At 42.2% G+C, this 27,670-nt stretch overlaps 1 protein-coding gene across 6 annotated transcripts in view; it reads left to right on the top strand.

Annotated features, from left to right (window-relative positions):
- The window catches only part of RUNX1 (RUNX family transcription factor 1), a 176,732-nt gene extending 149,626 nt beyond the window's left edge, over window positions 1-27,106 (top strand). For 4 of the 6 annotated variants that reach the window (XM_068913360.1, XM_068913369.1, XM_068913379.1 and 1 more), the window contains 2 exons: window positions 17,512-17,691; window positions 21,558-27,106. In XM_068913360.1, coding sequence (XP_068769461.1) covers window positions 17,512-17,691; window positions 21,558-22,051 — 674 coding nt within the window. In that variant the 3' untranslated portion in view covers window positions 22,052-27,106. The remainder of the gene's footprint in view (window positions 1-17,511; window positions 17,692-21,557) is intronic. The other 2 variants (XM_068913385.1, XM_068913354.1) reach the window with 1 other exon arrangement.
- Window positions 27,107-27,670: the final 564 nt, after the last annotated feature.

The raw sequence follows: 27,670 nt of genomic DNA, 5'->3' as shown, positions 1-27,670 counted from the left end.
TGACTGAGAACACAGTACGCCCTTACAAGTAAACTTGTAAATAAGTTTCTCCTATATATTCAGTACATTATGACCCCTGTAAACACAGGTTGTTTACACGCAAAGAACAATGTGCTTAGGTGCGCTGTGTAAAAACAATTATGTGAAGTACACATTATATACTCAAACAGGTGATTGTCCATCTGACTGTTTTCATTTTATTTATACATCTCTTCACATAAAAGCATTGAGAAACATCAGCACAGGATAAAGAACCATATAAAATTTGTGTGTTTGCTGTGATTTGATTTTTAACACTAATGCTTGGGCTGTTTCAGCGATTTGCTCGTTTTAACTGCATTGGGCAAGGTGTTCAGTTCAAGATCGGTTATTCTGAGAGCTTCCAGTTTCTGGTGCTCAACTCCAGGAGCCTGGATTTCAGAAAGTGCTGAGCAGTCTCTGCAAAGAGAGATACTTGGAAGACCTCTAATGTAGCACCGAAAAATGGAACTGGATCTTTAGATATGCTTTAGAATCTTACCATTTTATTTTACATCCTTTGCATTTTTGAATAATTATAATTATCACAGCTTTTAGATATGATTTGGTCAGTCTAGGTTTCCTTAGCTTCTTGCAGATCACATTCATCACATTCATCATTCTTCAGATCACATTCATCACATTTACCACCAACAAAAGAAAATGAAACCAAAAATCCTTTGCATCGCAAAAAAGTTACATATTCATTGCTTTATTCACTGGTAAGTTTTCAGTATGCAAAGAAGTTGCTGTGATTTGCCATATTCTTTAGACTGTAGAGAAGACAATGTTTTGTCAGAAGCGATGCTTTATTTTGTTCATGTAATGATGATCTACAGCTAGGTGAACGAGTGTAGCATTTATGGTGATTTCAGTTGCCATTTGTATAAGATTGCCGAAGTATATCTAATTTTAAATATTGTAACATGGGTGCTGCCAGCGCATTACGAACACCGTAAGCTCCCCTGAGACCTGGGGGGTTGGCGTTGCCTGGAAGAAGGGTTTTTAGCTGTCTCAGAAGGTCACTCATCTCTCTCCCTACCCTGGCCAGATTTGTCACCAGAGAGGACTGCAGGATCAAGGGTGGCTAAGACTGTACACAGGGAGAGGAGGGTGACAAAGTAGCCGCTTATCAGGGGGTTGCATCTCAGACCCAAAATGTGCTGGAAGTAAACACTGTGTGTGCACCTGTGGGTGCATTACCAGTGCGCCTGTGTGTTGCACTTTCCTTACGTGGTATTGGAAAACTGGACAGGCTTCTTTGGAAAGATGGAGCAGACCAAGTGGAGTGAGCATGGCATGGACAGCTGGGAAAGATAACTGCTAAGCTTTGTAATTCATCACCCGTAAGTACAGGGGTGCAGGGAAGCCACCAGGGAGAGCAGAGTCTGAGTGTCACCTCCAGGATGGAGGCAGCAGTGAAAGGCCAGGCCGTCGTCAGCACGTCTGCAGGTCATCCGTCGCTGACAGCTGCGTGCGTGTCTCTGGGGCCAAGCTGCCTGTGGCACATGGGATCTCTCCTTGTGCTTGTCTAAGGCTGGGGGTGGGGGGGTGGAGCAGGGGGCCATCTGCTCACATCTGCATTGCCTGCTGATGCCACCACCTGGGTGACTGAGGCAGCCAGACCTAGATTAGGGACTAGGCTGGAGCAGGTGAGAGAAGTAAAGGTAGAAAGGAGAGAGTATAAAAGCAGGTTTTCCTGGAAAAGCAAAGAAAATATATCCGTGACAAGAAAAAAAAAAAAAAGCTGTGCTTATTCTTGTGCTTGTCTGATCATGTTCGGAGCCTCTTAAACTCCCATGGAAGGGAACGGTTTTGTTTCATGAGGGTGGTGCATGCAAAATGTGTGTCCATGTGATTTCTGTATTTGTACATTAAACATTTCCCTAAGATGTAATTCCTTCCCTCCTGTGCTTGAAATAAAGTGACTTTACAAGAAATGCTGCCTCCAAACAGCAAGCAAAAAAGGGCTGTTGGGGCAAGACAGGGCAAATGTAAATGTGTCTGAGCTAGCTGCTCCACCCAGCCTCTCATCTTTGTATGAAAAAAAAGATATATATATATATTTCCAATAACCGAAACAGGCAAGGTCTGATCTGCACAGACAGTCTGCAGGCATCTGCCCAAGAAGTCGACGGTTGGCTGGTACATCCTCATCTGATTTATGTTGTATGTGTGTTAAGCCTTAAATTGTTGAGTCTCTGGCTGGCTTCAGTGGTATTACTGGATGGTTGGTGTATGTTTTCAGCTCACAGAGCTGGCTCTGATACTGGGGTTGTTGGCTCTGAATCAATTCCAATCTCACACCTGTCTGAGACAATGAAGGCCTTGTTACACACATCTCCACCAAAGGCTGTCATACAACTTATTTTTCACATTGGAAGACGAAGGAAAAAAATTAAAGGGAGGACTAAGGAAATGCTGTCTTCTTACAAGACACATTCCCCATGCTTTGATGCAGCATGTCCCTCTTTTCTTTATTTATTTGGCAAATATGTTTACCAAACAAAACCAATGGAGTGATTATGAAGAGTATAGCTTAATCCTGACACTTAAATATGGATAAGGACTGATCTCCAAGGACTTATCTTGTAGGACCATGCTTGGTTGTTTAGACAGGGGAGACAGGCACTCAGGTATGCACACCTTCTGGAAAGTTTACCTACAGCTGGGTTAGTGCTTATCAGTTGACCTAGCACCTGCATCATTTGCCTAGCACTTTGGGGCTATTTCTTGAGAACTCAGTGGCTGTGAAAGCTGCTGGGCTCAGATGCCACTGTGACTGAAGTCCTCCGCTTCCTGGCACTGAAGTAGCTCAGCGTGGATGGAGGATCAGACTGACTCCAGTCACTGTTAGCCCTAGAGCTGAAAGCTGAGTCTGCTTTTTGCCTCAGTAGTCCGTCTTTGCCTTTGTGGTCTCCTTTCGTCCACACTCCCTCCTCCAGGTCTTTTGCCCCAGTGTGAGATGTGCAACCTCTGAAAACTCTGCTGTTGGCTGTTTCTTTTAAAATGTTGTGTCAAATTGAAGACAGATTTGTTTTCTAGCTCTGTTCCAGTCAGGTGGTACTTGTAGTCTGGGCCTTTCTCTGTCTTTTCTGTTGTGCCCTTCTTCCCACAGAGGGCAAGTGACAAGCAGGAGGCAGGGGTTGTAGTCCTGTCCCACAGGGTTTTTTTTCCATTGTGTTTGTTAATGGTAATTTTTCACCAACTCAAACAGGAATCCTATGGCTGAGCATGTCACTGGAATAAGAGTTTGCTCCCTACTGCTGAAATAGCCTGAAAATATAGTGTGGCCTTCCAGCCTGTCTCCATGTCTCTGTGTATATGGGGCTAACTGTTCTTCCTTATTTGGCAGGCACATTGCGGTGGGCGTATCTGTCTGCAGATGTATGCCACACGGCTGTGAGAGCGATTGGGTCCATGAGTACAGGTGAAAGACTGGTTGTGCAGCTCAGCAGCTTTCCCATTGTCTTTTTTATGCTTTTCCTATATCCTAGTTGCTCCCATTTTTGCCAGAATCATCACTGATTCTAGGCTGTGACTATGCAGACATGACTGTATACATGGATCCTGGGAGGAGTGGCATGAAATGCAATGCAGCATCGTCTTGTTTCTCCCCATCTTGACTCTTACCACGTTGTGCATTCTTTTCCCCGAAAACTTTTTCAGGAGGAAAGCAAGCAGGAAAGAAAGAAGTGTGAGGCGCTGGATCTGTATTCATAGCCAGTGAGTTTTAGAAGGTACAGAATTAAACAAAAAGACGGATTTTCAACCAGTGTAAGTTCACATTTGTCTACTAATTAGACAAGCTGAGGATCTGTCCTTACACTTTGTCAGGGTGGTCTTCAGCATAAAAACAAATGATTAACTATGCAATGAAGGAACATTAAGACAGATGGTAAAATATACTTCTGTTGGTACTTGCATGCCTTTGTTTAAGAATACAGGAAAGGCCCTGGGGTGATGAAATGCAGACAGGAGTGTGATGTTATCTTGCACCTATAAACCTTGCTCCGAGTCCACTGGTGGCCACTATCCAGAACTGCTGAGTTCAGACGCACTTGGTTGTACTAAGTACAAATGGCGCTTTCAGTCTTTAGTAAATAGCATTTTTGCCCCAGGGCCCAAATCCTTCAAACATTTGCCTAGGTAATTGTCTGTTTTTGCCTTCTAGTGTCTCATCATCAGCTTATCTCTAAGTTCAGACTGGCTAAATGAGTATGTGAGGATGGGGGAAGAGCTGCTGGAGGTTGAGGGGAATAAACCATTTTCTATTTAATTCACTGGCAGAAGATACTAATGCAAGTTCAGCTAAGTGATCATTTAGGATCACGTTGGGGAAAAATGAGTAATACAGCATATTAATTTAAACAGATTAAAGAGCTGCACAAATAAATGAAGTTCTTTTTTGTTTTGGCAGTTCACAAATATCAACAACAGCCAAAAGACAATAACAAATAATTCATTTCTTGTTGAATTTAAATAAATGTTTCAAAAATGTTAACAATGTTCTTTGATTTTGAAAATTTAGGCATAAAACATTTCCTTTCGGGGAATTTTTGAAGTTTTTTTTTTTTATCATAAGCAAACACATAATCGAAAATACGACAAACTTGCAAAAGACTTTAGTCTGAAATCTTCATTTGGAGAATTTTTTTCCCAAATGTAAAATAAATTTGTTTCTTGTTGCCACACTGGATTCTTAGGTTAAATATAAATGCTTTTGTTTGGTTTTACTCTTGGTGATGTTTGTTATAAAAGAAAACAATAATTATTTAATATTTAGTTGCGTACATGTCAAGATTAGGTTTAGCTTTGATATAGTAGTAAATGGAGAATTGTTCTTTTTGCTTATAATGTTTACTCATAATCTTATTCTCCTTGCCACAGCTGTATAAAACTGCTCAGTTCAGCACATTCAGAGGAGTTTAGCTGTGGTTAGTTAAGTTTCTAAAAAATTTCTGACACAGGTGTAAGTGTTTTATAGGTCTGTAATTGTCAGCAGAAGGAACAATAATTTTACATGATACTTCTGAGTGGACAGACCAGTCACAAGGTATAATTTGAAAAGAGGTTACAGCAACCTAGACTTTTCAAGCCGTTCGAAAGTGTTTAGAATACTAAAGGTTTGGTGGTTAATTTTTAAGATGCTTAGTACAGAAAGCGATGCAAAACTATTACTTATATAAAACATTGTGCATTTCCTATATTCCAAAAAGAAACCTTCCTCAGTTTGGCAATACAACAGCTGTTTGTTGGTTAGTAATATGAATTCGTTTTTTCTTTCATATAGGCCATTTTACAACATTTGACATGTATTGGCACTTTTTCCTACATATTAGATTACCATTTTCCTTAACGATGTTACCGCTTACTCCATCCAGTCTGGTAGCACACGAACCAGAAGCAACCACGAGTCTTTTCTTAAAGGTGGGGACCTAAAGTTAGGGGCTACCGTGAGTGTTTCTGAGCAGCCTGGGCTGCCCAAAGGATGAGTGGGAGCAGGGGCAGGGAGCTCCGCGGCCATGAGCACAGGGGCAGCGTCGCGGAGGCTCCCGCAGGTTCCTCGGGGCACCCCTGCCTCTTCCTCTGGGGGCAGAAGAGCCCTACTGCATGGCGCGCCACTTGGGGCAGACGTCTCTCCAAGTGCCCCAACAGGGAGTGAGTGCATGGGGCACTTGTGAGAGCGCCCTGCACGTTTAAAGCTTGGTGCCTGCTTTTTCAGGGGTCTCGGTTTTAGCACCTTGCTTTGGCAGCACTGCCGAGTGGCTTCAGTCCGGCAGCCACTTCTGTGTGTGTTCATTTGCCAAACTTGTGGTTGGCATCTGCAGCAGCACTGGAGGGAGAAATACTTTTAACTTCAAAGCTCCTGCTGCCTCTGTCTTTTGCCCTTCAGATTTAGATTTGATCTGCTCTAAATCAGCCAATACAGCATGTAAATGTGGCCAGCAGAGCTAACATTCAAACTGGCCAGAAATCAGTGTACATCCTGAGCACTCCTGCTCCCATGACTGTGGAGAAGAGTTGAACAAGGAGATAAATTTTTGCTTACCTTCCTCCTCTTAGTGCAATCCTCTAGCCTCTTCTAATTCACTGGAGAATCACAGAGATGTCCTTCTGCCATCCCCTGGTGCTGTAGGTTACGTAGGATTTGTGGTGGCCACAGCATTACAGGAAGGCGCATTCCTTAGCTAAACAGGAAGTGCCAAGGGATTTCATAAAGGAAGGAAAGCATTTCTTAAAAGGTATTTTAAATGTAGTTCTGGATTGAACGCCCCTGACAGTCCAGAGAGTTGGGGCTTTCAGCACATACTTCTGGGCTTAACTCATTTTCCACGTCAGTTTTGCAGACCTCCTCAAAACCAGCTTGGTGGTTTAGAAGAGCAGATCATTTAATATTCTTTTCAATAAGTCTGTTTTTGTTTAGTATGATAATGAGCAACAATTTTTTAGCTACCTACTTAAAAAAAAAAAAACTATGCAGCATTCTAAATCTAACTCACTTTACAAATATATGTTCACATGGAGAAGACCTTACTTCACCTTGTAAATCAAAGCTGCACTCTGGAGAGAGGTTTCATACCACTGGCTCAGTATCATTTTTCTCAAGGTGACCTCAGTTGCTGAAGTATGAAGGTTGCATTTGATATGTCACTTACTTTTTCTAAGTCAATAAAATGAATCAGTGTGTCTTTAGATCATCAGAGATCTGCTTATTACCAAAAGTTGTTTTAATCCTGATTTGTGTTGGAATTTAAAAGAATCCAAGCAGATTTCATTTGCCATCCAGAATAAGCGTTTGGAGGGCGATACTCTGTTGTGTGTGGGGATTGCCCCTAGATGAATTCTACTGTATTAGTTTATAGGCTTTTTTCTGAGCACTTGGGATGAGATCATGAAAGTGCAAATGGCTGTTATCTTCAAAGGCCCCTTTTATACTGACAAAACTCCACCTTACCAACCTGTATTAGTAATCTATTGCAATCCTAATTAGTTCACGTCAAGGTCAGTGTTTTGTAATGGATAAAATGACTCTAAACTCCAGAGAGTAATTTTTTTCTTATACTACTTGCATGTGGAAAAATGGGAGAATAGCACTGAAAATATAAAATAAGAGATTGAGGGGGAATTTCTGTTTAACTGCAGGCTAAAGAAGTTTAATATGGTGTAATTAGTTCACGTCATCAGGAGCAACCTTTGAGACACCTGGGGCCATGTTGTAGATTCCTTTATCACTCTGTCTCCCAGAAGACTGTAGTGACTTCCTCACTCAACTCTACTCCTTTTTTTTGTGCTACTTGTTTTCCAATAATTCATCTAAGGAATTTTCAACTTCATATTTAATTATCTTGAAACATAGACACAAAGCTAGGCAACTGTTTCACTATGACATGAACCCATGACTGCCTTTCTGAACTCAGGCTCCCTATGTCAGAGTCCTGCTAACTCAGTGGCTGAGGAACTGGGCATCACAGTATCAGTAATGCCCTCCCAGGACTGGCAGGATCAGGCCTAGCCCAAAGGCATGAAGGTGCTGTCCTAGAGAGGAAGGTGCAAGTAGCCCCACGTCTGCAAATATTCCTCGACGTGACTTCCAGGTATTGGCCTAGGGGATATCTTGCCAATTCCTTGTGTCTCTCTCTGCTCCATAAAAGAGAAACTTTGGAGATATAGACAGGATGGGATTCATTTCACCTTATGCATCTCCAGTGGATGTAGTCATGTAGAATTCTTGTAACTGGGTAGAGAAATAAACGTTCAGTGGATATGATTCATCTGGCTTGTCTTAGATGTCTCCCTTAGGAGGAAACGACTTGCACCCCACAAGTGCCTGTTGTACCCTGTTGGCAATAAAGGGAGTCTAGACAATTAGCTCAGAGGTAGATAACTACATCGTAGGTCTCTCAGGTGGGAAGAATCCACCTCCAAGAGTCAGGACACCAGGAGACAACATTACACTTTCTGCATTTTGTAGGGCATTATCTGCCTATCCAAGGTAGGCTGAAACCAGCTCTTTCAGGTACCAGCAACAGGGTAGTGAGATGGGCCAATTTACCTGCTTCTGATGTGAGCATTGCACCTTACCTGAGTTCTCGGCTTCCTCAGGTAGACTACTTTCAGGATGTGAGCTAACAGGACAAAGTGGATATGTCTCCCCCAAGCTGTTGTTACAGGTGAACTTTTGCTCTCAGGGTGACATCAGGTAATTCACATGTGCTCTGAGTCAGCCAGGCACTGAAATCTGTGCCATGAGTGCTCTGCTGATCTGGAGCTTTGCTTTCTGTGTGCTTCAGTTCTCTCTCTGCTAAACTAAGGATTGTAACAATACCCTTCCTCGCAGGGCAGTGTAGGGATCGAATAATTAACAGTTGGGAGGTGCTCGCATGCTACTGTGGTTCAGGGAAAGGCGAAAAGGAGAGGCAGCAGCCAGGGGCCTAGACCAGACGATGAGAGAAGCTAGGGAGCAGAGAGGTGAGTCAGGAATATAGCTTCCCAGTCATCTGGTAAGGCGTGTCACAAGGACCGTGGCACCAGGTCAGAGAAAGCTGCCATAGTCCTCATGTTATCCCTCTTTAGGCTCAGAGAGATGTGATTTCTAGGTGTGGATTTAACCTAGGCACCTAAGGGAGTGGTAACTCTCCCCATAGCTCCTATCCACTAGTCCCTAACCAGGTTGCTGCAAATATACACCCTCCCAGCAGCAGCCCAGCAACCTGCTTTCTCCTTACCGCCTCTGAAGCCAAAGAGAAACTCCGGTGCCATGCAGCAAATAGGCAAGTGTGCGTGCATGTACGCACATATGTGTACTGTCACCGTTGCACCTTCCTGCTCCTTCAGCCTGTGTTACGGGGCTCTTCTCAGTGTCGCGCGATCTCCCAGACTAGACACAGTGGAACGAAGGGTGAAGAATCTGCTCACTGCTGGCACCCAGATGGTATCCGTCCCTGATTTCCTCACTGTTTCAGCTTGTGCTTTAACAGTACATTTAGAGATAGGGAAAAACACTGCCGCGGCATAGAGTCTGCCTGAATGTCTTTTCCCGGGGAGCCAAAAGAGTGGAAGGTCAAGGTTGAATTCTTTTATTTCATTCCTCATTGATGTGAGGAGGGAGGGAAGAGGAGGATGGGGTGGTGGAATGGAGTCTCCCTCTTGAATAAATAACTGCTGCTCTCCAGGGTGAGTCATACCTCAGCAGACAAAGAACAATGCATCCTTAATTTGCAAAACTCAGCTTTCCAACTTCTGTGTGTCACTGGCACTGTGAGACTTTGCAGTTTGCCCATAATGCCATCATGCTCTTCAAAGCAACAGTGACGCCAGCCCAGAAGGAGTGTGCTTACTCAGGAGGAGAGATGGTTTATATTTCATTTGAGCAGCTTATGTACTAACCTGCTTGGACAGCACCTGTGTTGATTGTGAAATCAGAGTTTTCACAGGTCAGGATTTGGAGCTGTCTGCGCTTCCTGATTGTAGAAATGAGACTTGAGTAGCGTTTTAGGGGACCTCCTGCCCCCAGCCAGTTACCGTTATTAAAATGCCTCATTTTGTTTCTTTACTGCACGTAGTGTACATGCAGTTCTGTTTGTTTAGGCAGTTCATTAAAGCAACCTTAAACTTGACAGAATATACATTTCTCTCCCTCCTTCCCCTTCCTTCTATGCCCAAAATATACACAGCTAGAACAGGTGCTTTCCTCTGTTGCCTTTGGTGTCATTTCCAGGCATATTAACATCATTAGAGCACTTACTTTCTTGACATGGACATGAAGAGAGTGAAAGAAATTCAAACAAACTATTAGTATGCATTCATTTGGTGTTCTGCCTTCCCTGCCATCTATTTCTAAAGAAAAGCTGGCTGAAAATGTTCATATAAAACTTCTAGTCTTTCACTACATTTAGAACTGGAGAATTGATATGCTCAAAGGCGCTGACAGATTTGCACCATTTTCTTCCCCAAGACCCTTTCTAGTGCACTGGTTCAAAGAAATGAGCTAACTTACTAATAAGGGCACCACAGAAGACCGGTCGGGGGTAGATTATGTATAGAAAATGAATACAAAGGGGAGCGAACAGTAGAATTGGCACTCGGCATCCCAGCGTCTAATCACACCACTCTGTCTGTGTTTTTTCATGGTCTTTTTTACTATATGCTTATTCCTCTTCAGGGGCTAATACCTTCCTCTGTGTCTACGCAGCACCTAGCATATTTTGGGAAGTCCTGCATCAGCATTAAGCACAGCTGCAAGAGCAAACAGCATTAACAACTGTTTTTGGAAAGGTTTCTGCTTGAAGCTCATATTTTTTTTTCTCCTTTATTCGCAAGGGTCTGATACCTCAGCTGTGCAGAAATTCTCTCATTCATATATCTCGCAGGAGATTTTGTAGAGGCTTAAATGCGTCTAGAACTTCTCTAGCCTTTGTAATGCTCCACAAAACCACAGAAATATTGAAATAAAGTGAAAGCAAACGTTGAGGCTGGAGATCTCTGCCAAAGGTTGCTCCTCCATAGAATAGCTTGGGGTTTGTTTGTTGTTTTCCCCTTCCCCTGTAACTCAAAAATTTCCAGATATGAGACATATCTGTCACTGTTGTTCTCAGCCAAAATAAGCCCTGTCACCTGTTAGCAATCTAGAAGGGGCTTTTCAAGGCCACGGAGAAGAGTGAACGCTCAGTCCCTTTACATTTCTAGTGGAAATTACAAGGCTTTGAAAAGCTTTCCCTCAGGACAAATCAGAGCTTGCACCCACCTCTGTGAAAGCTGCCTGTCTCCCAGCTGTTGCGCGGGGAGGTGGCTCCGTGGTGTGACAGCGGTTTCCCCAGCCCGGCGCACGGAGGGAAACCACCCCGCAGGGCGACGGAGCTGCTGGTGGAATTTTACAGTTTGCTCTGTAATTTTCCAGCTCCTCATGTTCCAGTGCTGAGAGGTATGAGAATACCAGCCTTGTGCGGCAGCGGCTGCTGCTGCTGCTGCTGCTGCCAGCGATGAACTTGTCCTTTGGAAAGTCCCCCTTATTCAAGCTACTGACTAATTCTTTCAGCTGCTGGGAGATGATACACCTTTTCACGGTGCCACATTAGGCTGAGGATTTGCTGGGGCTGGAGTGGGTAAGGTTAGACTGAGTCATTTTGGATGCGCTGCTTTGGAGACAGGCTAGCTCACTCTCACGCAGGACCAGGTCACTGCCCCTTGTGCTTCTCATACCTTCACCCGAAGCTTTGGAGGCTAGGAAGGAATAAAAGCAAGCAAGTGGGAAGACAAGGCAGAGGAGGGAGATAGGCATGTGAAGTGTTGGAAAAGGAGAGGAAAGAACAAAAAGAAGTTTGCAGGCAGGCTGCGTCTTTCTCCTGCGCACGGAACTACCCAAAGTATTGCTGTGCTCACAGTCCACTTCCCCTATTAAGCAAGACACCTCTCTGAATGAACAAGTCTCATCAAGATCATTCCTGCCTTACACTCAGAGGAAAGGAAAGTCACACTGTAAGAACTGTTTCCTTTCAGAAAGATTAGCAAATCAGACAGCGGGGAGGGGAAGAGGGCACCAAATCCCAGAGTCAAAAGAAGCTTTCCCAAGTAGTTAAAGCCCCTTGTCCTTCCTTATCTGCCTCTGTGTTTGACACCAACAAACTAATCCCAGCTTTCACTCACCCCATCTCATGTGCCAGTTGCTGCCTTTAAAGTGCTTGCCAGGATGGTGGAGGAATTGCAAAGTTCGATGGTATGTGACTTTCGGGGTTTGCTGCGTTTGACTGACAGAAATTTTTGCGACCTGAGAAAAATGTCTGGCAACAGAAGCAGCCATTTCACAATTCATCTTCATCTCGCTATGCCAAGGATGATGGGATTTTCACTGATAGAGATAGTGGCTAATTAACTGCTCGGTATGCTGGGCTGACTCCCTTTTCTCCCCTGACTCTGGCTTTGTAAAATCACTTGGAGAAGGTACTGTGTCAAGATAATTGTATTTTCAACTAAGCAGGTATCGTATCTGAGGTGGAGGGGAGAGGAATGAAACACGGCTTCCAGGCAGTACATTTGGAGCTGCAGTTCAGCTGGAAGAGGAAAGTGGAAACGTGGGCTGAGTCAAAGGGATACCTGCTCCGTCTCAGACCACGGCCGGCTCAGCCTCGATGCTGACTCGCACCACAACGCCCTGACTCACATCCTGCTGCTCCTTTCTGGAGCTTCCAGGAACATGCTGTATCATACTGAGATTTGGCTACGCTGCGCCTCTTGGCTATGCTCAGGCAGCTGTGTCTGACCTGCAGTGACACACTGAGAGCTGTCTCTCGCTGAACTCTCAGGGCATAAATCAGACTCAGAGGTGTATGGGACCCAGTCCAGCGCAAAGGCGGGCACATCCACGTAATCACTGAGCATAATTCCTTTTGTCTCATCGGTGCAGTGGTACCTGCCATCGGATTTGAATTTGAAGCCTAAAGCTTTTAATATGACTAAAAAGAAATATGTTGTGTTTAGGAGATAGGATCTGGTGGGGAATTTCTTTAAGATAGCCAAGTATGGATTATTCTTATTTATTATATAGAAATGATAGAGTGATAGAAACAAACATTTTCAAGTCGCATCCTGGCCTGGCATTATGAATCACTGCAGCCACATTGAAACACGCTGATTTATAGCTGCTGAGTGCCTGACAGCATTTGTTTAGGGTGTTTTCTTTTGGGGGAAGAGGGATGTAATTTTTTAGGTCTCAAAGTACGTGCCTCCTCTGAAGAAGAATCACATAGAAATAGCTTCCCAGAACGTCATGTTTATTACATCTCAGTGACGTCTCTGTCCTGTGTGCTCAGGATCAGTTTTATAGACAAAAGGGTGCTCTGTTCGAAGCTCAGGAGATATGCTGTTTTTTTGACTGATGGCTTTATCCATTCATCCTGTGTTCTCAGCATGAAGAGAGTCCTCTTTTTATACCACTTCATTATCAATAACAACTTTCAAAGCCGAAATAGGTCCTGTGTCACACTAGGATAACTCCATTGCCTGGCAGGTGTTTCTTCTCCCCACTTAGCGGTGCTGCTTCTGCTGAGCAAGGGTATTTTTCTGGCTGGACGCATACATCTCTCCTATGCCTGTACTCTGGGATACCCACTGGGGCCAGAACTGCTCGTAAGAAAGATGCTACTTCTATGTAATCACTAAGCAGAGGAGAGCTGGATTGGAGGCATCTGGGGTGGGAATGACTAACAGGGGTTGCAAAGGTTGTATTAAGGGCTGCGACGGCTCTGGGACTATTCATGCACGACATGGCTTTTCACCCTGGGTCTCAAAGCCAGCCTTGCCGCTGTCCTCTCCGCAACCGCAGTTGTGGTCGCGCAGGGCTGGGCCCTCCCCACGGCCCTGGCAGGGCGCGGGGGTTGCACCGTGCCGCCAGGCCAAGCGGTGCTCGCTGCAGTAGATACCAACGATGAGGTTGTGCAAGGTCTCCACTGCCACCTACTGATAAAAAGCTGACAGCGACACCGCTAAACGAAAGGCACAACCAGCAGACGTCCACCTTCTTCAGGTTTTATTTTAATTTTCCACAGCGAAGACCAATGGAAAAATGCTTACAAGGACCACAAGAAGCACCGTGAAAGGGGGGAGAACGGCCTTTTCGTGGAGTCTCTAAGCAAAGCTTATTTCATTAAACGATTAAACATTATGCAACATTTGTACAGCTTAATTACAACTTTTTAAGACAAGCCGAACACCACTTTTTCATAGCAATAAAACATGACAAGGCATGAAAGATGGTTCAATACTTTCTGCTTAATAGCTTGTTAGGCATAAGGCTAGAGGCCGACAGCTAGTGACTACACAACAAGGTGTGAATTATTGCACCATAATTCTCACCCTGGAGTGTTTTATTGCAATTAATAACTGTTTTCATGTTTTAAATATATTTTCTCACACCATTAAAAGCAGAAATGGAAAGTACTTGCTAATGGGAGAAATACCAGGAGAACTGGGCACAGATCACCAACTGGAGCAACTTCCTTGGTTTCATGCTATTTTGATCTCCTTTTAAATGATTCTGGAATCCTGTTTGGCTATACAACGGCGTGGGCCCAAAGCCCTGTTATTTCCCTTTGTTGAAGTAGCTCTCGCTGCAAATCTCTTCAGAGAGATTCTGAGCTGGGAAGCAACTCCCATTTATTTTCAACATATTTTCACCAATTCACTTCAGCTACACAAACCGACACATTCAGTTCCCCATGCCAAGCTACTAACTTCTGAGAAGGGCAGTTCTTTATTTTGAAAGAAGGAAACAGAAGAGAAGAATGGATTTGGAAAGAATTAGTTGCCTTTCTTGAGTAGCCTAGCCCTGTGGCAAATCTGAAACTGTTCCAGTCTAATTTAGGGTAAACTGAAAGCTGAAGAAAACCAGGTATCACGAAAATATAATAGTATTTGAGGCCCCTAATCCAGATCTTACTGAAGCTGTTGGAAATGCAAACCTGCCCTATACTGGGAGCTGAGTCAGCCTCTTGGTACTGAATTGGTGCCGTAAAAATGCTACGTGAAGCAGTTGATCTCAAAAAGCCAGTCTTTGATACCTAATAGCAAATGTAGGGATTGGGAATATAGGTAACAAGAAGTAAAATTGATTGGCAGTTAGAACTTTCACTTAAGAAAAACTTGATGGAATTATGAGCTTAATAATGGAGGTCTCTCAGGCTGTCTGCCACTGTTTCAAATGCCCCAGAGGTCAGTAGCACTGTAAATGGATGCGGTCAGATATGGTGGTTGTCTCTTTCTGGATGTTAGTAGAAATGTATTTCGTCCATTATCCAGTTTCTAGTCAGGACATAGCACAAAGCTAATTCTAGTAGCACTAAAGAGGAGAGACCACATTTCAATTTTTTTTCAGTGTTTGGTAAACCTGTGGCAAGGTCCCACTTCCCTTTCTGCTGCTGCTGCTGCTTTTCTTATTTTTTCTTACTTCTTCTTTTTACTGTTGTTCAGATGTTTATGGCACCTGGGCTTACTGTTTCTTACTTCTTCTTACTGTTGTTCGTATGTTTATGGCATCTGGGGCTGTTTTATGGACCAGCGTCCCACACGTGCTGGGCAAGGTGCAGGACAAAAACATAGCCCCTGTCCTGAAGAGATAGCAATGTAAGAAACAAGAGAAAAGTGATAGAGACAGAACAGAGCTGCCCCAGCAGGCAAGGAAGGTTTGTTGCGGGAGAAAACAGTGAGTATCCTCTCTCTTTTCAGTTCAAACAAGGAGGCTGGGTGGCAGCACCTCCTTCACTTCCATGAAAACTCTTCTGGAGAGGGAGACTTTTCCCCTCTTCTCTTCAATGCTAAGGGCAGAGCACCTGAAAGCAGTCGTAAAACATTTCCAGTCAAAGGGGTTCAGGTGCCAAACGAAAAACCAGAACAAATATTGGTGAAGTGGCCAACTTTAGGATGCACTTCATGACTCCTCATTTGAAAAAGCTTCTCTGCAACCACAAAGCAGAGAAAAGGGGAACAAAAAGGAGTTTCCTCCCACTCAAGAAGGCAGAGAAGTAGAGTGTCCGGGGTCCCAAAGGGCAGCTCGTCCTGCAGTGGCAGTGCAAGAGGCCCCTGCAAGAGGCATGATAGCGAGAAGTCATTGGCTTCTTTGATGTCAATCTTGGCAGAAGGCACCAAGGACTCAGTGGCGGGAAGACTAAACTATGTAGTTTCCATTCCTGGCTCAGAGCAATCCAAGTGCACATATCGGGCTTTTAGCACTCCCTGAACCGCAGTCAATGGGATTGTATGCTGATTGAGGGAGGCAATGATTTATCCCCGTTTTAGAACTGAAACACGCAGTGCTGTACCATTACAAAGCTTACTCTGCCAAAGTCCATGTGGTATTTATTCTAATGCTACCACTGGAGACTGCGTTCCCTCATCTGTTTCCCTGTCATCTGTAATAAACACTGACCATACAGTAACAATGAGATGATTTTGTAATTCAGAATATGGTAGGCTTTGTGCCTGTGCCTTTATGTTTGTATTAATGTCCATGGAATCCAATTGGATGTTGCTTTTAAAACAACCTGAGTCAACTGAATTCATTTTTAAGGAAGTCTGCCTGAAAAAAAAATTAAATATTAATAATATCTGAATTTGAATATGTTGCTCAGAAGGAAAATTTTTAGAAGAATTTAGTTTATTCTGCAAATGACTTTGGTAGTCTTTTTTTAAAGGCTGTGACTTTCGTATATATCTTCCCTTCTAGCAGTTGAAGTAAACAAAATGTAAATCTCCTCTCCATAAAGCACAGCAAAATAATAATTTCCAGCTGGCCTTTCTGATGGAAGATCAAAGTCCTTCATCTTAGACTTGGGAGATTTCCCTTGCATGCTGGTATCAGTTTTATCTGAATGCAGTTTGTCTAACATTTACTTCTTTTAGAAAGACAATTATCTAGATGAAGCTGCAGGAAAATGCTCTTAGTGTTGAGGAAAATTGTAAAGATAGAAAAATGTTGCGGGCAGGTGACAGGAGAGGAAAGAATCTTTCTCACTTTGAGTTATAAGAAAACTAGTCATTTCTATACATTGAAAAACACCAGCTCTGTATGCAAATATTAAATAAGCAAAACAGAGTTGTTTCTACATGGGTGCAACTGGTTTGGCCAAACTCCCCGCCATACATCTCTAATTCCAACCGTCAGCCAAACTACTCCTGAGGCTAGAAAATAATAGGTTAATGTTTTGTCCCATGCAAGTAAATCCCCATGCATTCTGAGAATTTACTTCCAAGAACCAGAAATTTCTATAGAAGGCCTATGCTCACAGGGTAACTGCATTGTCAGCTTAGCAGCTCCATAGGCTTTGTGTACAGGATTTTGTTTCTGGAGTTCACCTCACTGCTGGTGAGGGTAGGTCACTCACCACTCTGAATTACGTTCCTGTATTTTATACATAATTTATACAAAATATATGTTCACTTCATTAAGCCGAGGATTTTCAAAAAATTAAGGGAGTCCAATTCCTCAGTCCTAGTCATTCAATTGGGAATCCGCCCTCTTCAGGAGCCTAATTTTTCTTTCTCTCTCTCTCTCTCTCTCTCTCTCTCTCTCACAAACACACACACACTTCCATCTTTTTTTTCTGTACTTTTATACACGCACAGAAACACTTGCAGTTCAGTAGTTTTGTCTTCTTGGTGCCATGCAAGATATGCCTTTGTGGCAAAAAGTACAGTGAGCACACAGCCTGAAATACTAATGCGTATCAGCAATGAATAGTCTTTCACCTTGGAAAGCTTAATCTGCTTTTCCCTGACCATCATCAATGTGAAATATCAAAGAGCTTCACAAGCAAAATTCAACTGATCAAAACCCACAGAAGCACAAATAATATTTTAGAAAGTGTTTCATCTGAAGGTGTCTTGACGAAGGGGATTATGGAACTGAAATGTAATTATGTTAGCATTTAAGTTTCTGTTTCCACCATGTGGTCTGCTTCGCATATTTGACTGCAAAGTTTTATCATTCAAAACAGTCTATAGGTCTCTTTTTCATTGCAGATACAAGGCAAGTACAGCCATCTCCGCCGTGGTCCTATGACCAGTCCTACCAGTACTTGGGCTCCATTGCAGCGCCTTCAGTGCACCCTGCCACTCCGATATCCCCCGGGCGGGCTAGCGGCATGACGTCCCTCACTGCAGAGCTTTCAAGCCGGCTGTCAAGTAAGTTCCTTAAAAGTAGTCCTCTGCACTGGGTCTCACCAAAGCCTCACGACCGATTCCAAAGCAAAATGACTGAAATGTCCTAGGATGCTGTCACAGCTTCTCTCCAATTGCATTGAAGCATATTCTGGGCCCTCCATGGGCAGCCTTCTCAGATGGTTCACTTGGATTTGTGCAAAGAGTAAAGAAATCTGGTTTGGGGCACAACATGTCATTGTCCAAAAAAAAAAAAAAAACAAAGCAGGAAAAAGTAGCATTAGCCACTTGGAAGATATATGGATCTGTAAAAATAGTTGAGAGAGCTGGAGACCTATCATATCTGCCAATAAATGAATGCCACAGATATTTCAGTTCTGTTTCCTTCCCTCACTCAAAATTCAGACCAGAGTATGGGTGGACACATTCAATGCAGGATGGTGATTTTTTGACATTTTAAAAGTGTTGCACTGTATTGTCACGTTACATCTTTGCCAAATTGTACTGCAGAGCTTTACAAACCAGCATAAAAATATAGTACAGAGGTGAAAGCTACCCCTTCGGTTTGCACTATGCACAACTGACCATCTGCCGAGTCTAACACCCACATATTGAACCAACGTGTGTGTGTTCAACAGCAGGAATTTTCTTAAAATCAGTTGAGCGCCACGTAATTCAAATTCACTCACAGCTTTTTGAAAAATATCTCATTTGGGCGCACATATTGCTCTCATTTGAATACTCAGGGCTTCTTCTGAGATCAGAGAGAATCATTTGAATGTGCTCCAGCCTGTCCTATTGTTGTCAAATAGAACCTGCTTTGAAAAAGCCACATGGAGGATGCCCACCAAAAGTAAGTTATTTGTTAGATCTGGGTGCTAATTATATCTTGAGAGCAAGTTGAAAAAGCAGGAAATGTTTCTGCAAAAAATTCTTGTTTTAAAAAAGTCTAAAAAAATCCTCATTTTTCATTGAGACACCAAACTTTTTAAAAATGAAAAAGGTCCCTTTTTACTTTTTCTCCAGTGTTTCCCTCCTCTTGCACTCCTATCCACTGGTAAAAAGCAGAAATAGAGGAAACCAAGAAGGGGAAAAAAAAGATCTTCCTAGCAACCAGAAATTTTCAAATAAAACAAATTATTTCGTCAAGGTTTTTATTTAGAAAAGTCATTTTTGTTCACAGATTTGTTTGAAATCATAATGATTATCAGCTATTTTGATTTTCAAACAGAATACAGGGGTGCATCATATGTGTTTGTGTGAGTGTGTGTGTGTGTGTGTGTGTGTGTGTGTGTGTGTGTGTGTGTGTGTGTGTGTGTGTGTGTGTGTGTGTGTGTGTGTGTGGCGGGGGCATAGGTGAATCCAGACTGAGTGGAGCTGTTAATCGAACTTTATCAGTGCTGTACACTGCAGTGGAAGTCTGTATCCTTCCCCTTCCACATAAACTGAGGATTGATCACTCAGAGGAAGATCTCTTCCAATTCTACTGAAAAAGAAATATACCACGTATCCCAAATTCACTTTATTCACAGCATAATGAGAGTCTGAAAACTGATCTCATCACTCTGCAGAGATGTTTTATTGTTACTATTAGACCTTTGCATTACTGTAGTGCCCAGACATCCTCATTGTGGACCAGGACTCTTACTGTGCTGCATGTGGTACAAACACCAAGCCCCAGCTGCATGTGGTACAAACACCAAGCCCCACCATGGTCTCTGCCCCGAGGAATGCACAGTCTAACAAAAGACAGACACGTACATGTGGGGTAACAGCATGCCATGTTCATTTCGTGACACGTGGTGAGCGTGGAGGTAGAGCAGCAGCACTGCAGCACCTCAGAGGAACTGGGGCGCATTTCTTCTTTATGTGCCCCTGGTCAAAGTGATTTCCCTTGGGGCAGGCATGGTTTTTCCATGACTCTTGAAGGAACCGAGAAGAGCTTCTTTCACATGTCAGTGTTATCTTTTTCCTATCTGAATTATGTGCATCGAGGTTCACCTCTACACATTTTAAGTGTTTTTATAAGGCTTCTGAAATATTACTTCTATTTTAAATGTCATTCAGTATTGCAACACTTTCTCCCTAATCCTGTTACTATCACACACACATGCCGTCTAAGGCATTTTTCTCTATCAAAGTAAACACCAAATTTGATGTTTTTAGGCCCTACTATCTAAAGATACAGTGCTTCAAAAGGAAAAGCAAGGATATAGGACATACTGGAAACACCTTCATGTTAAGTTTCATTACTATCTTTTTGTCAAACTGAGCAGAAGAAACCTTCATCTGATAAGTGATGTGTCTAGGCAACTCCAGTAAGTTTGGTTTCTTTCTCAGGAAGGAGGTGTGGAAGGATCATTTGAAGTCTGGCAGGTTGTCAGAGGCCACCTTCAACCTTAGCTACTCTGAAGCTACTCCTGCCATTCTACAGCATAGGGTATCTTGCCATGCTAAATCTAAAAGTGCCAGGGTATAGGGCAAGGAAGAGTGTTCAGGGTCCCATTGATCTCCCAGAAGAAAAAAAACCGAGAAACTCAAAACTAAAATGCACAGCCTGTATCAGAGCTTCTCTATGAAATGTATAGAAATTTAGTGAAGTGTTCTGGCTGTGTGGTTGATGAGCTTTCAGGACCTGGCACTGCAGTTTGCCTGCTCTAGCTTTAAGTCCAGTCACAGTCGTCAAGAACTTTGTTTTGTTTCTGCTTCTTCTCATGAGTGTTTCCTTCAGTGCATGGCTCCTCTTCTGCAAACTCCGCGCCTTGTCTGACGGGAGAAGTTGTCTTCTGGAAAAGATTTCTTCTTAATTATTATTGTTGTTATTTTATTTTAATCATGCTTAGCTGCCAACTCTAGGGACTGACACCTTCCATTAATCTGAGTCATGATGAAGATCCTTTCTAAGAGGCCATTAGCTGTTCTACTCGTTTAATCCCCACACACCAGGGAAGGAAATGGTGGGACCGGGTGTACTTTCACTGGGGTCAAACAAAGGGAAGCAGAATTTGACCGTCCTATAAAGTGTTTAGCTCAGCTGGATGAAACAGGTTTCCAGTACAAATGAAAATATACATATATATATGTATATATATATATATATATGTGTGTGTGTGTGTGTGTGTGTGTGTGTGTGTGTGTGTGTGTGTGTATGTGTGTATAAATCATTCTGCTTTAGAAATGTTGTCATTTTTTACATACTAATTACAGCAAAGATTTTCAGAAGTTTGTAATGATTATGTAGACATTCTATGAAGACCCAGATTTAAAGACCTTAAATGAACCTGGTTAATCTTGACTTTGGTAGCGTTAAGAGTCAACATGGAGCTGTATTCTTAAGTACTAACAGAAGGGCTAAATCTGTGTGTGTAAACCTAACGTTATGTTAGTGTACCTAAAGGGCAATTCATGCTCTGTAAAGCTTCCCCTTTGAGTCAGCAAATAAAATTGCTTGCAAGGAGAGACTATGCAGAACTTGCACAGCTTAAATTTAAGTCTCCTCATTGTCACTGGTGAGGCATGTGATTCAGAGCAAGGAACTTGAGATCTTTGTCCCTGTTTCACCACCCAGTCACTGAGCATGAGGACACACTGAAAGTGTAAATATTTCTATGTGCTGTAACGTCTGTAAGAGCAAACACATATACATTCAAAACAGGGTGAGAGCTTGGCACTCCTTTTTAATTGCCACTCTACTGAAATTAATCCAAAACATCCAGATCTACAAGTGTTGCAATGACTTTATTAGAGATCAGGTATGGGTAGCTCTTTCAGTAACAGCACTCCTTTGGTTCATTGTAGAAGAGAGTTTGGCTGTTGTTTATCACCTTAAAAAAGTGAAATTCTGTTCTGCCAGTTTAACGTTTTCTCTGTTTTCCTTCCCTACAATCCAGGTGCTTCAGACTTGACTGCGTTCAGTGACCCCAGGGTAGGAATTGATCGCTCATTCTCCACTCTTCCCTCAATTTCTGATCCGCGGATGCACTACCCAGGAGCATTCACCTACACTCCAACACCCGTCAGTTCAGGGATAGGAATCGGTATGTCTGCCATGTCCACGGCTACAAGATACCACACGTATCTCCCACCTCCATATCCTGGTTCATCTCAGGCCCAGGGCAGCCCGTTCCAGACCAGCTCACCTTCTTACCACCTCTATTACGGGACCTCTGCGGGGTCGTATCAGTTCTCCATGATCTCTGGGGGAGACCGGTCCCCGCCACGTATCCACCCACCTTGCACCAATGCTTCCACGGGATCGACACTCCTCAACCCCAACCTTCCAAACCAAAGCGATGTGGTCGAGGCAGAAGGGAGCCACAGCAACTCCCCTACTAACATGGGTACCACAGCGAGGCTAGAGGAGGCAGTATGGCGACCATATTGAATGAATTTTAAGTAGTTATGGGCCAGGACTAATGTGCTTTCTATTTACCAGTGCCCATAGGTATTCCATAAACACCTGTCTTGCTTGTGGGCCCTGACATGTTTATACATCACTTTCAGAAGCAAACTATCCAGAAGTCAGTGCTTCCAGGAATGATGCACGTATTAGCCAGTCAGCTGTGTGGTTGGTGAAGTCATTCCAACAAAGTACCCCTTGCGGAGGGCTGAACTTCTGGAAAGGAGGACATTTAAGTTGGTGGTCTATAGGTCATGAGGGTGGGTAGACAGATACTCAGTCTGTGTTCAGGCCTGTGGCTTCCAAACATGCCTGGATTTGAAGGTCTCCACAGCCCTAAAGAAAGTTTCAGTTCACTTCTATTTTTAAGATGTAAAACCTAACAAAATCTTAGTGAGTTTACTGCATCTTATGGACGTATAACTATAAGGAAGTATAGGAAGATTCCCAGAGGGAAACTGTGAACGCTTCTGTTTTAGCAATGCTGTGAATGAGAGGTTTTATATGTTGGACTTTACTTTTTCTTTTTTTTTTTAAACCATGTTGTATATTCCAAAGAGTATGGATTTTTTTTATTGCTGTTATTTTGTTTTTGGTTTTTTTTGTTGTTGTTGTTTGGGGTTTTTTTAGGATGCAACTCATCCTGCTTTGCATCTAAGTTGTTTTATTTCTCTTGGCACCTTATAAATTGCAAAAAAAAAGATTTAACTTTTTTTTTTTGTTTTAATCATGCTTGCTTCTTTCTTGCTTTGTCAACTGAAAGAATCAGCCCCTTTTCAATGAGGTAATTTAACTTTTTTCTCTTGGACTTTTTTTTAATACAACGGCTACAGCCTTGGGTCATTTTCAACTACTGTACTACTTTAATGAGTTCCTTGATATTTATGCTTGATATTTAGACTTTTCTTATTTGTTGATACTATTATTATTTAAATATGCCTATATTAAAAAGATCAGCAATTGCCTTTTTTGGTAGCAGCCAAAGTTAAATTTATCACATTGAAAAAGGCTGGAATAACGATGGGTAAAGTGACCTCCTAATTACCTGCAAATATTGTTTACAATTATCTCCCTTTCATTTTACTCAGCTAACTCAGCTCAGATCCTCAAAGGTATTTAGGTGCCCAACTCCCACTGAAATGATTTGGGCACCAAAATCTCTCTGAATTTCTGTGCCTTTCCATCCAGTTGAGTCATCTCTCCCCACCCCTTCCCCACTTTTCCTTCAATGCCAGTGGCAAACCTCAGGATCAGTAATAAGGTTAGACATAGTTCATAAAGCAGACTGAATACTCCTTTAACTAAATAAATCCTCATAAGGCCCCATTCTGGTGCTGAGCTTACCTGGTCTTCCTAACAACTCCGGCAGAGGCCTCAAAGTTCTTTCAAATGCAAAACCCACGCACAGTTAGTATGGCCAGGGTGAAATCCTGGCTCTGATGGAATCAGTGTGAGATTTGCTCTTAGCTTAATGGTGCCAAGATTTCTGTGCAGTACAAAAGCTATGTTCCAGCATACTGGAAAATAGATTAATTTCATGCATCACAAAATAAATAGAACTGAACAGGGTTGTCAAACTCATCTGGAAAACAGGCTAGCAGAGAAGTGACCTTAACGGTTCCACAGTCACCACGTTCTGAGGGAAGAGGAAGGATATTTAAAACTGGTGCACAACGTTTTCTGTCCTGTAGCAAATATGCAATGCTTATACTAACAGCATGTTAATACAGAGTCGTCATTGTTGCCCATCGTTACAGCACAAACATATCAGATGTCACTGTAGAGTTTATGGCACTATTTTATTTGAGGGTTTGGTCTGAATGCAGTTGTTGTACTACTCATTAATTACAAACTGCTGATGTTGACACGTGTGCGTTCCAAATGATCTGATTGTTATTTAATGTACCTCTTAAATGAGTGAAACAATTGCAGGTCAACTCAGAGAGTATTTGAAAGCAGGACTTCAGATCAGTGTTTGATGTTAAAAAAAAAAATTAAAAGGATTCAAATTAAAAAGATCCTTGGCTGCAGGCAGCGAAACAGCTGGACTTATTTAAAACCGTTTGTTTTTCAAGTTTTCTTTTTTATATGATTTTGCTTCTTTGTTTAAGTCAGATGCAGTAGCACTTTGGTATGGAAAAGTTACAAATTGAAGAATCTTACATTGTCAATAAGGTCATTTTTTTGTGCAGAAAATAGGGAGTGTTTCAAGAGATCTCAGCAAAAGTTCAAAATGGTTCTGTTAAAATACATACATGGCCTGTGTTTAGCATAGTATTATTTATCCTTTTTGAGAGTATGCTCTGAACAAAAAGGCAGAAAGCATCAAAGGTTATATCAGGACAGTTAAAAGTATATTTTGGAAACATGGAGACCTTGCTGAATATGGAAATATGGAGACCCTACCTGTTGTGACGTTTTACCTAGCTGGTATCTCACCTCTTCAGTAGCCTAAAAAAAAGTCCTTCATCACTAAACAGTAGCTCTGTTGCAAACCCTAAAACTGTCGCTGTGCAATTAAAATCATCATTTACGACAGGCTGCACATCCACCTTGTGGCTGGACCACCCAAGTGCACAGTACTGTGAGCATGAACCCAAAAGTGAGGAAGAAGAGAGAATCTAGCTGCCCCCCTGCGGAGGGCATGGCTGCCGGTGGCTGGGTGACTTTGGCCTAGCGGTAGAAGTGAGGCTTATGCGGTTCATACACTCCCAGGCCTGTCTGTCGCCACAGCCACAACTGATTTCGACTATGTTCATTTAAGCCCATAGTATTGTACTATGCACTTTTGAAACTAAAACAGCAGTGATTCACAAGAACGGAGAAATGGCATCCCTCGGCCTGCAGATTATTCCTAATATTTAACATTTCTTATGTCTACACTTGTACTTCCTTCACACTTGCCTTAAATCTGAGGTTTAATTTTGCACTCCCTGGTGTGAACTGTATAAGAAATTGCGGCATTGGTTCCCACACTTACCCCATGTCTTTATTGAAATGTAACAAAAACCTGGGATTTCTCAGTGTCTCGTTTGGGATAATTGCTAGCAAATAATTTTTTGAGGCTAACCTCTCTGTGTATGTCAAGCACAGAAGACCAAAGAAGCATCCTCTTTACAGAGGAAAATCTAAGTTTATTATCCCGTGCAATTAATCTGTTTAATCACTGTGGGTTACAGTGTGTTCACTCAACTGTTTATGAGAAACTACAGTTTCCTCAGGCCTCTATTTTTGAAGCCATCCCCTGGCCCACTAAAAACAGCAAAGCTCTTGGGGCTGTAAAAATGCTTTTATGTCATTCCTCTCACATCCAAAAACATTTAGCAGGTAGAAAGAGGACATTTGGATAAAACGTTTCCCCCATGGACACATCTCCAAATTATAGTGTGCATATATAAATTTATATAATGTGTGTGTGTATGTGTACACACACACACATACATACATACATATAGTTTTATCATCCCAGTTGCGGAATGGAATGAAAAAAATACTAGTGCTTCTCTTCACAAGTCGCGTTCAGCAGAGTGCCTTGGATTCCCTCCCCTCACAAAATAAGGTTGATCACAGCCCTTACTGTCAGCTGGTGTGTTCCTTTCACAAGACACAATTTGTCCAGATGCAGCCTTATCAGTCCATTAATATAAATATATAGAGCCCAGTTCTCAATTGCTCTGAGGCCCATTACTTTGCTCTTAAACTACATTTATGCTCACTTCAAGAGGTCCTGTTATACATCTAAAGCAACGTAAAGGAGCTTTTATGTAACGTGGAGCCAAATCCAGAGTGCATCACTGCTCCTAAGGATTTTATTTGGAGAATTGTGCCAAATTATCATCTGGAAAGGAGAAAACCAGTTTCCTCCAAATGGCCCACAGTCTTTGTCAGAGTGTTCCGAATTGCTTGCACTCTTGAAACATTCATTACTGCTTTCTGGATGACCTTTTCCACTAGGGTATTTGAAGATTCAGGAAAAGTGGATCATCTTCTGTTTGAGTAAAACACTTTCTTGTTTTCCTGCATCATAACATTCTAGTATTTTATTTCTGTTAACCTTGCTTGGTCAGTACTGATCACTTGGCATTTTTTTCTCCTTGTCCTTAAAGGGTTGCATCAACAGAGTTACTTGTATTTATGTATGTAAATAGATTTCCAAAGCTTCATAGCAAAATATTGTTAGTGCTTGTAATTACTCTGCATTTTTTTCATTTTTCTGTGTTTTTAATGAACTTACCTTTGTGTTTGCTTAAATACTGTAGTGAGACTTATTTCTTTCCAAATTAGTTATTTTAGGCTTCAAGAGTAACTACATTTTATTCACTTTTGTAAACAGTTATAGCATGGTCTCTATTCAACACTCTTCACTTTTTTGTGGTAGGGGAGAAATGAATGTGCAAAAATCTGTGGGTTATTTGTGGTATTCTGGATACAATAGTTACATCTTTCTTTCAAACAAAAACTGAACTTTCACTCTGAGATGGCAGTATGGTAAGTCTGAGAGGAGAACACAGTGGGAAACGCACTCCTGTCAGAATGGCATCAAAGTGTATTTGTTCAGCATTTACTGGATATGTTTACAAAACAGATGCTGCAACATACTGGAACAGTCACATTTTCCTTTGACACTGTCATGCTGAACATTTCCAGAAGGGGAAACTATCAAGTTCTGGAGGTTTGCTTTTTTGGTTTTGGTTACAGGGGATTTTTCTTTGGGGGGCGGGAAGGGGGAGGCCACTGTTTTCTGCTACCAAATAGGAAAAAAGAATAGGGTAGATTTTTCCCCCACTACAGGAAGTCTCTAGATACCACGTCAGAGTAGACTCTTGCTGTACATAGTGATGGCTGTGTCCAGCACCACGGGAGAATTCATTACAACTAGCACACAGAGCAGCTGGACTGCTGCGTTAGTTCTAATGAAGACTTTCTTTCTTTCTTTCTTTCTTTCTTTCTTTCTTTCTTTCTTTCTTTGTACCACAGTTTCCTCTGTAAATTCAATATCATAATTAGTGTGAATGACAAATAAAACGTTTGACAAGTATGCACATTGGCCTGGTGCGTTCTTTCATCAGGGAGAAAATAAATTTGCCAGAGAAAAAGTAACAATCAGAAAAAGGATACTGACAGTATGTCACTCACAGCATCAAAAATAAGCTTCCATACATTTTATTAATTTCTTTTTCTTTTTTACTGTAAAATGTCATTCTTCCTCTATGGAGCTGCCTGGCAGAAGGCCTTCTGTCCGACAGGACTATCAAAATGGGACTGAGATGGGACATTGGATGTATGTAGGCCTAGTGATTGAACTATATCTCTGATTAAATCTGAATATTCTAAGATTGTCTGTAGCTCTCATTTTTCTCCTTTAATCTTTTTCCACTCAGGTTGGATTCTGTTTGATATTGATGAGCTGAACCTTATTTCAGGAGCATCAAAACAGAGAGTTTGGGTTATGTTACTTATGAAATTCAATGGTTGTTTTTCTCTTTAACTAAATAATGAAACAGTGATGTTAATGAAACGTTAATATGCGGGAACCAGGCTGTCAAAGTCAGAGAAAAAAAAAAAACAGTTAATATTGAAAGGGCAATCTGAAAGCCTCACTAT

This window comes from Struthio camelus, chromosome 1, assembly GCF_040807025.1.
Source record: "Struthio camelus isolate bStrCam1 chromosome 1, bStrCam1.hap1, whole genome shotgun sequence".
Taxonomy (NCBI): Eukaryota; Metazoa; Chordata; class Aves; order Struthioniformes; family Struthionidae; genus Struthio; species Struthio camelus.
Note: the sequence above shows the minus strand (reverse complement) of the source record. Positions and strands in the feature narration are given on the sequence as shown.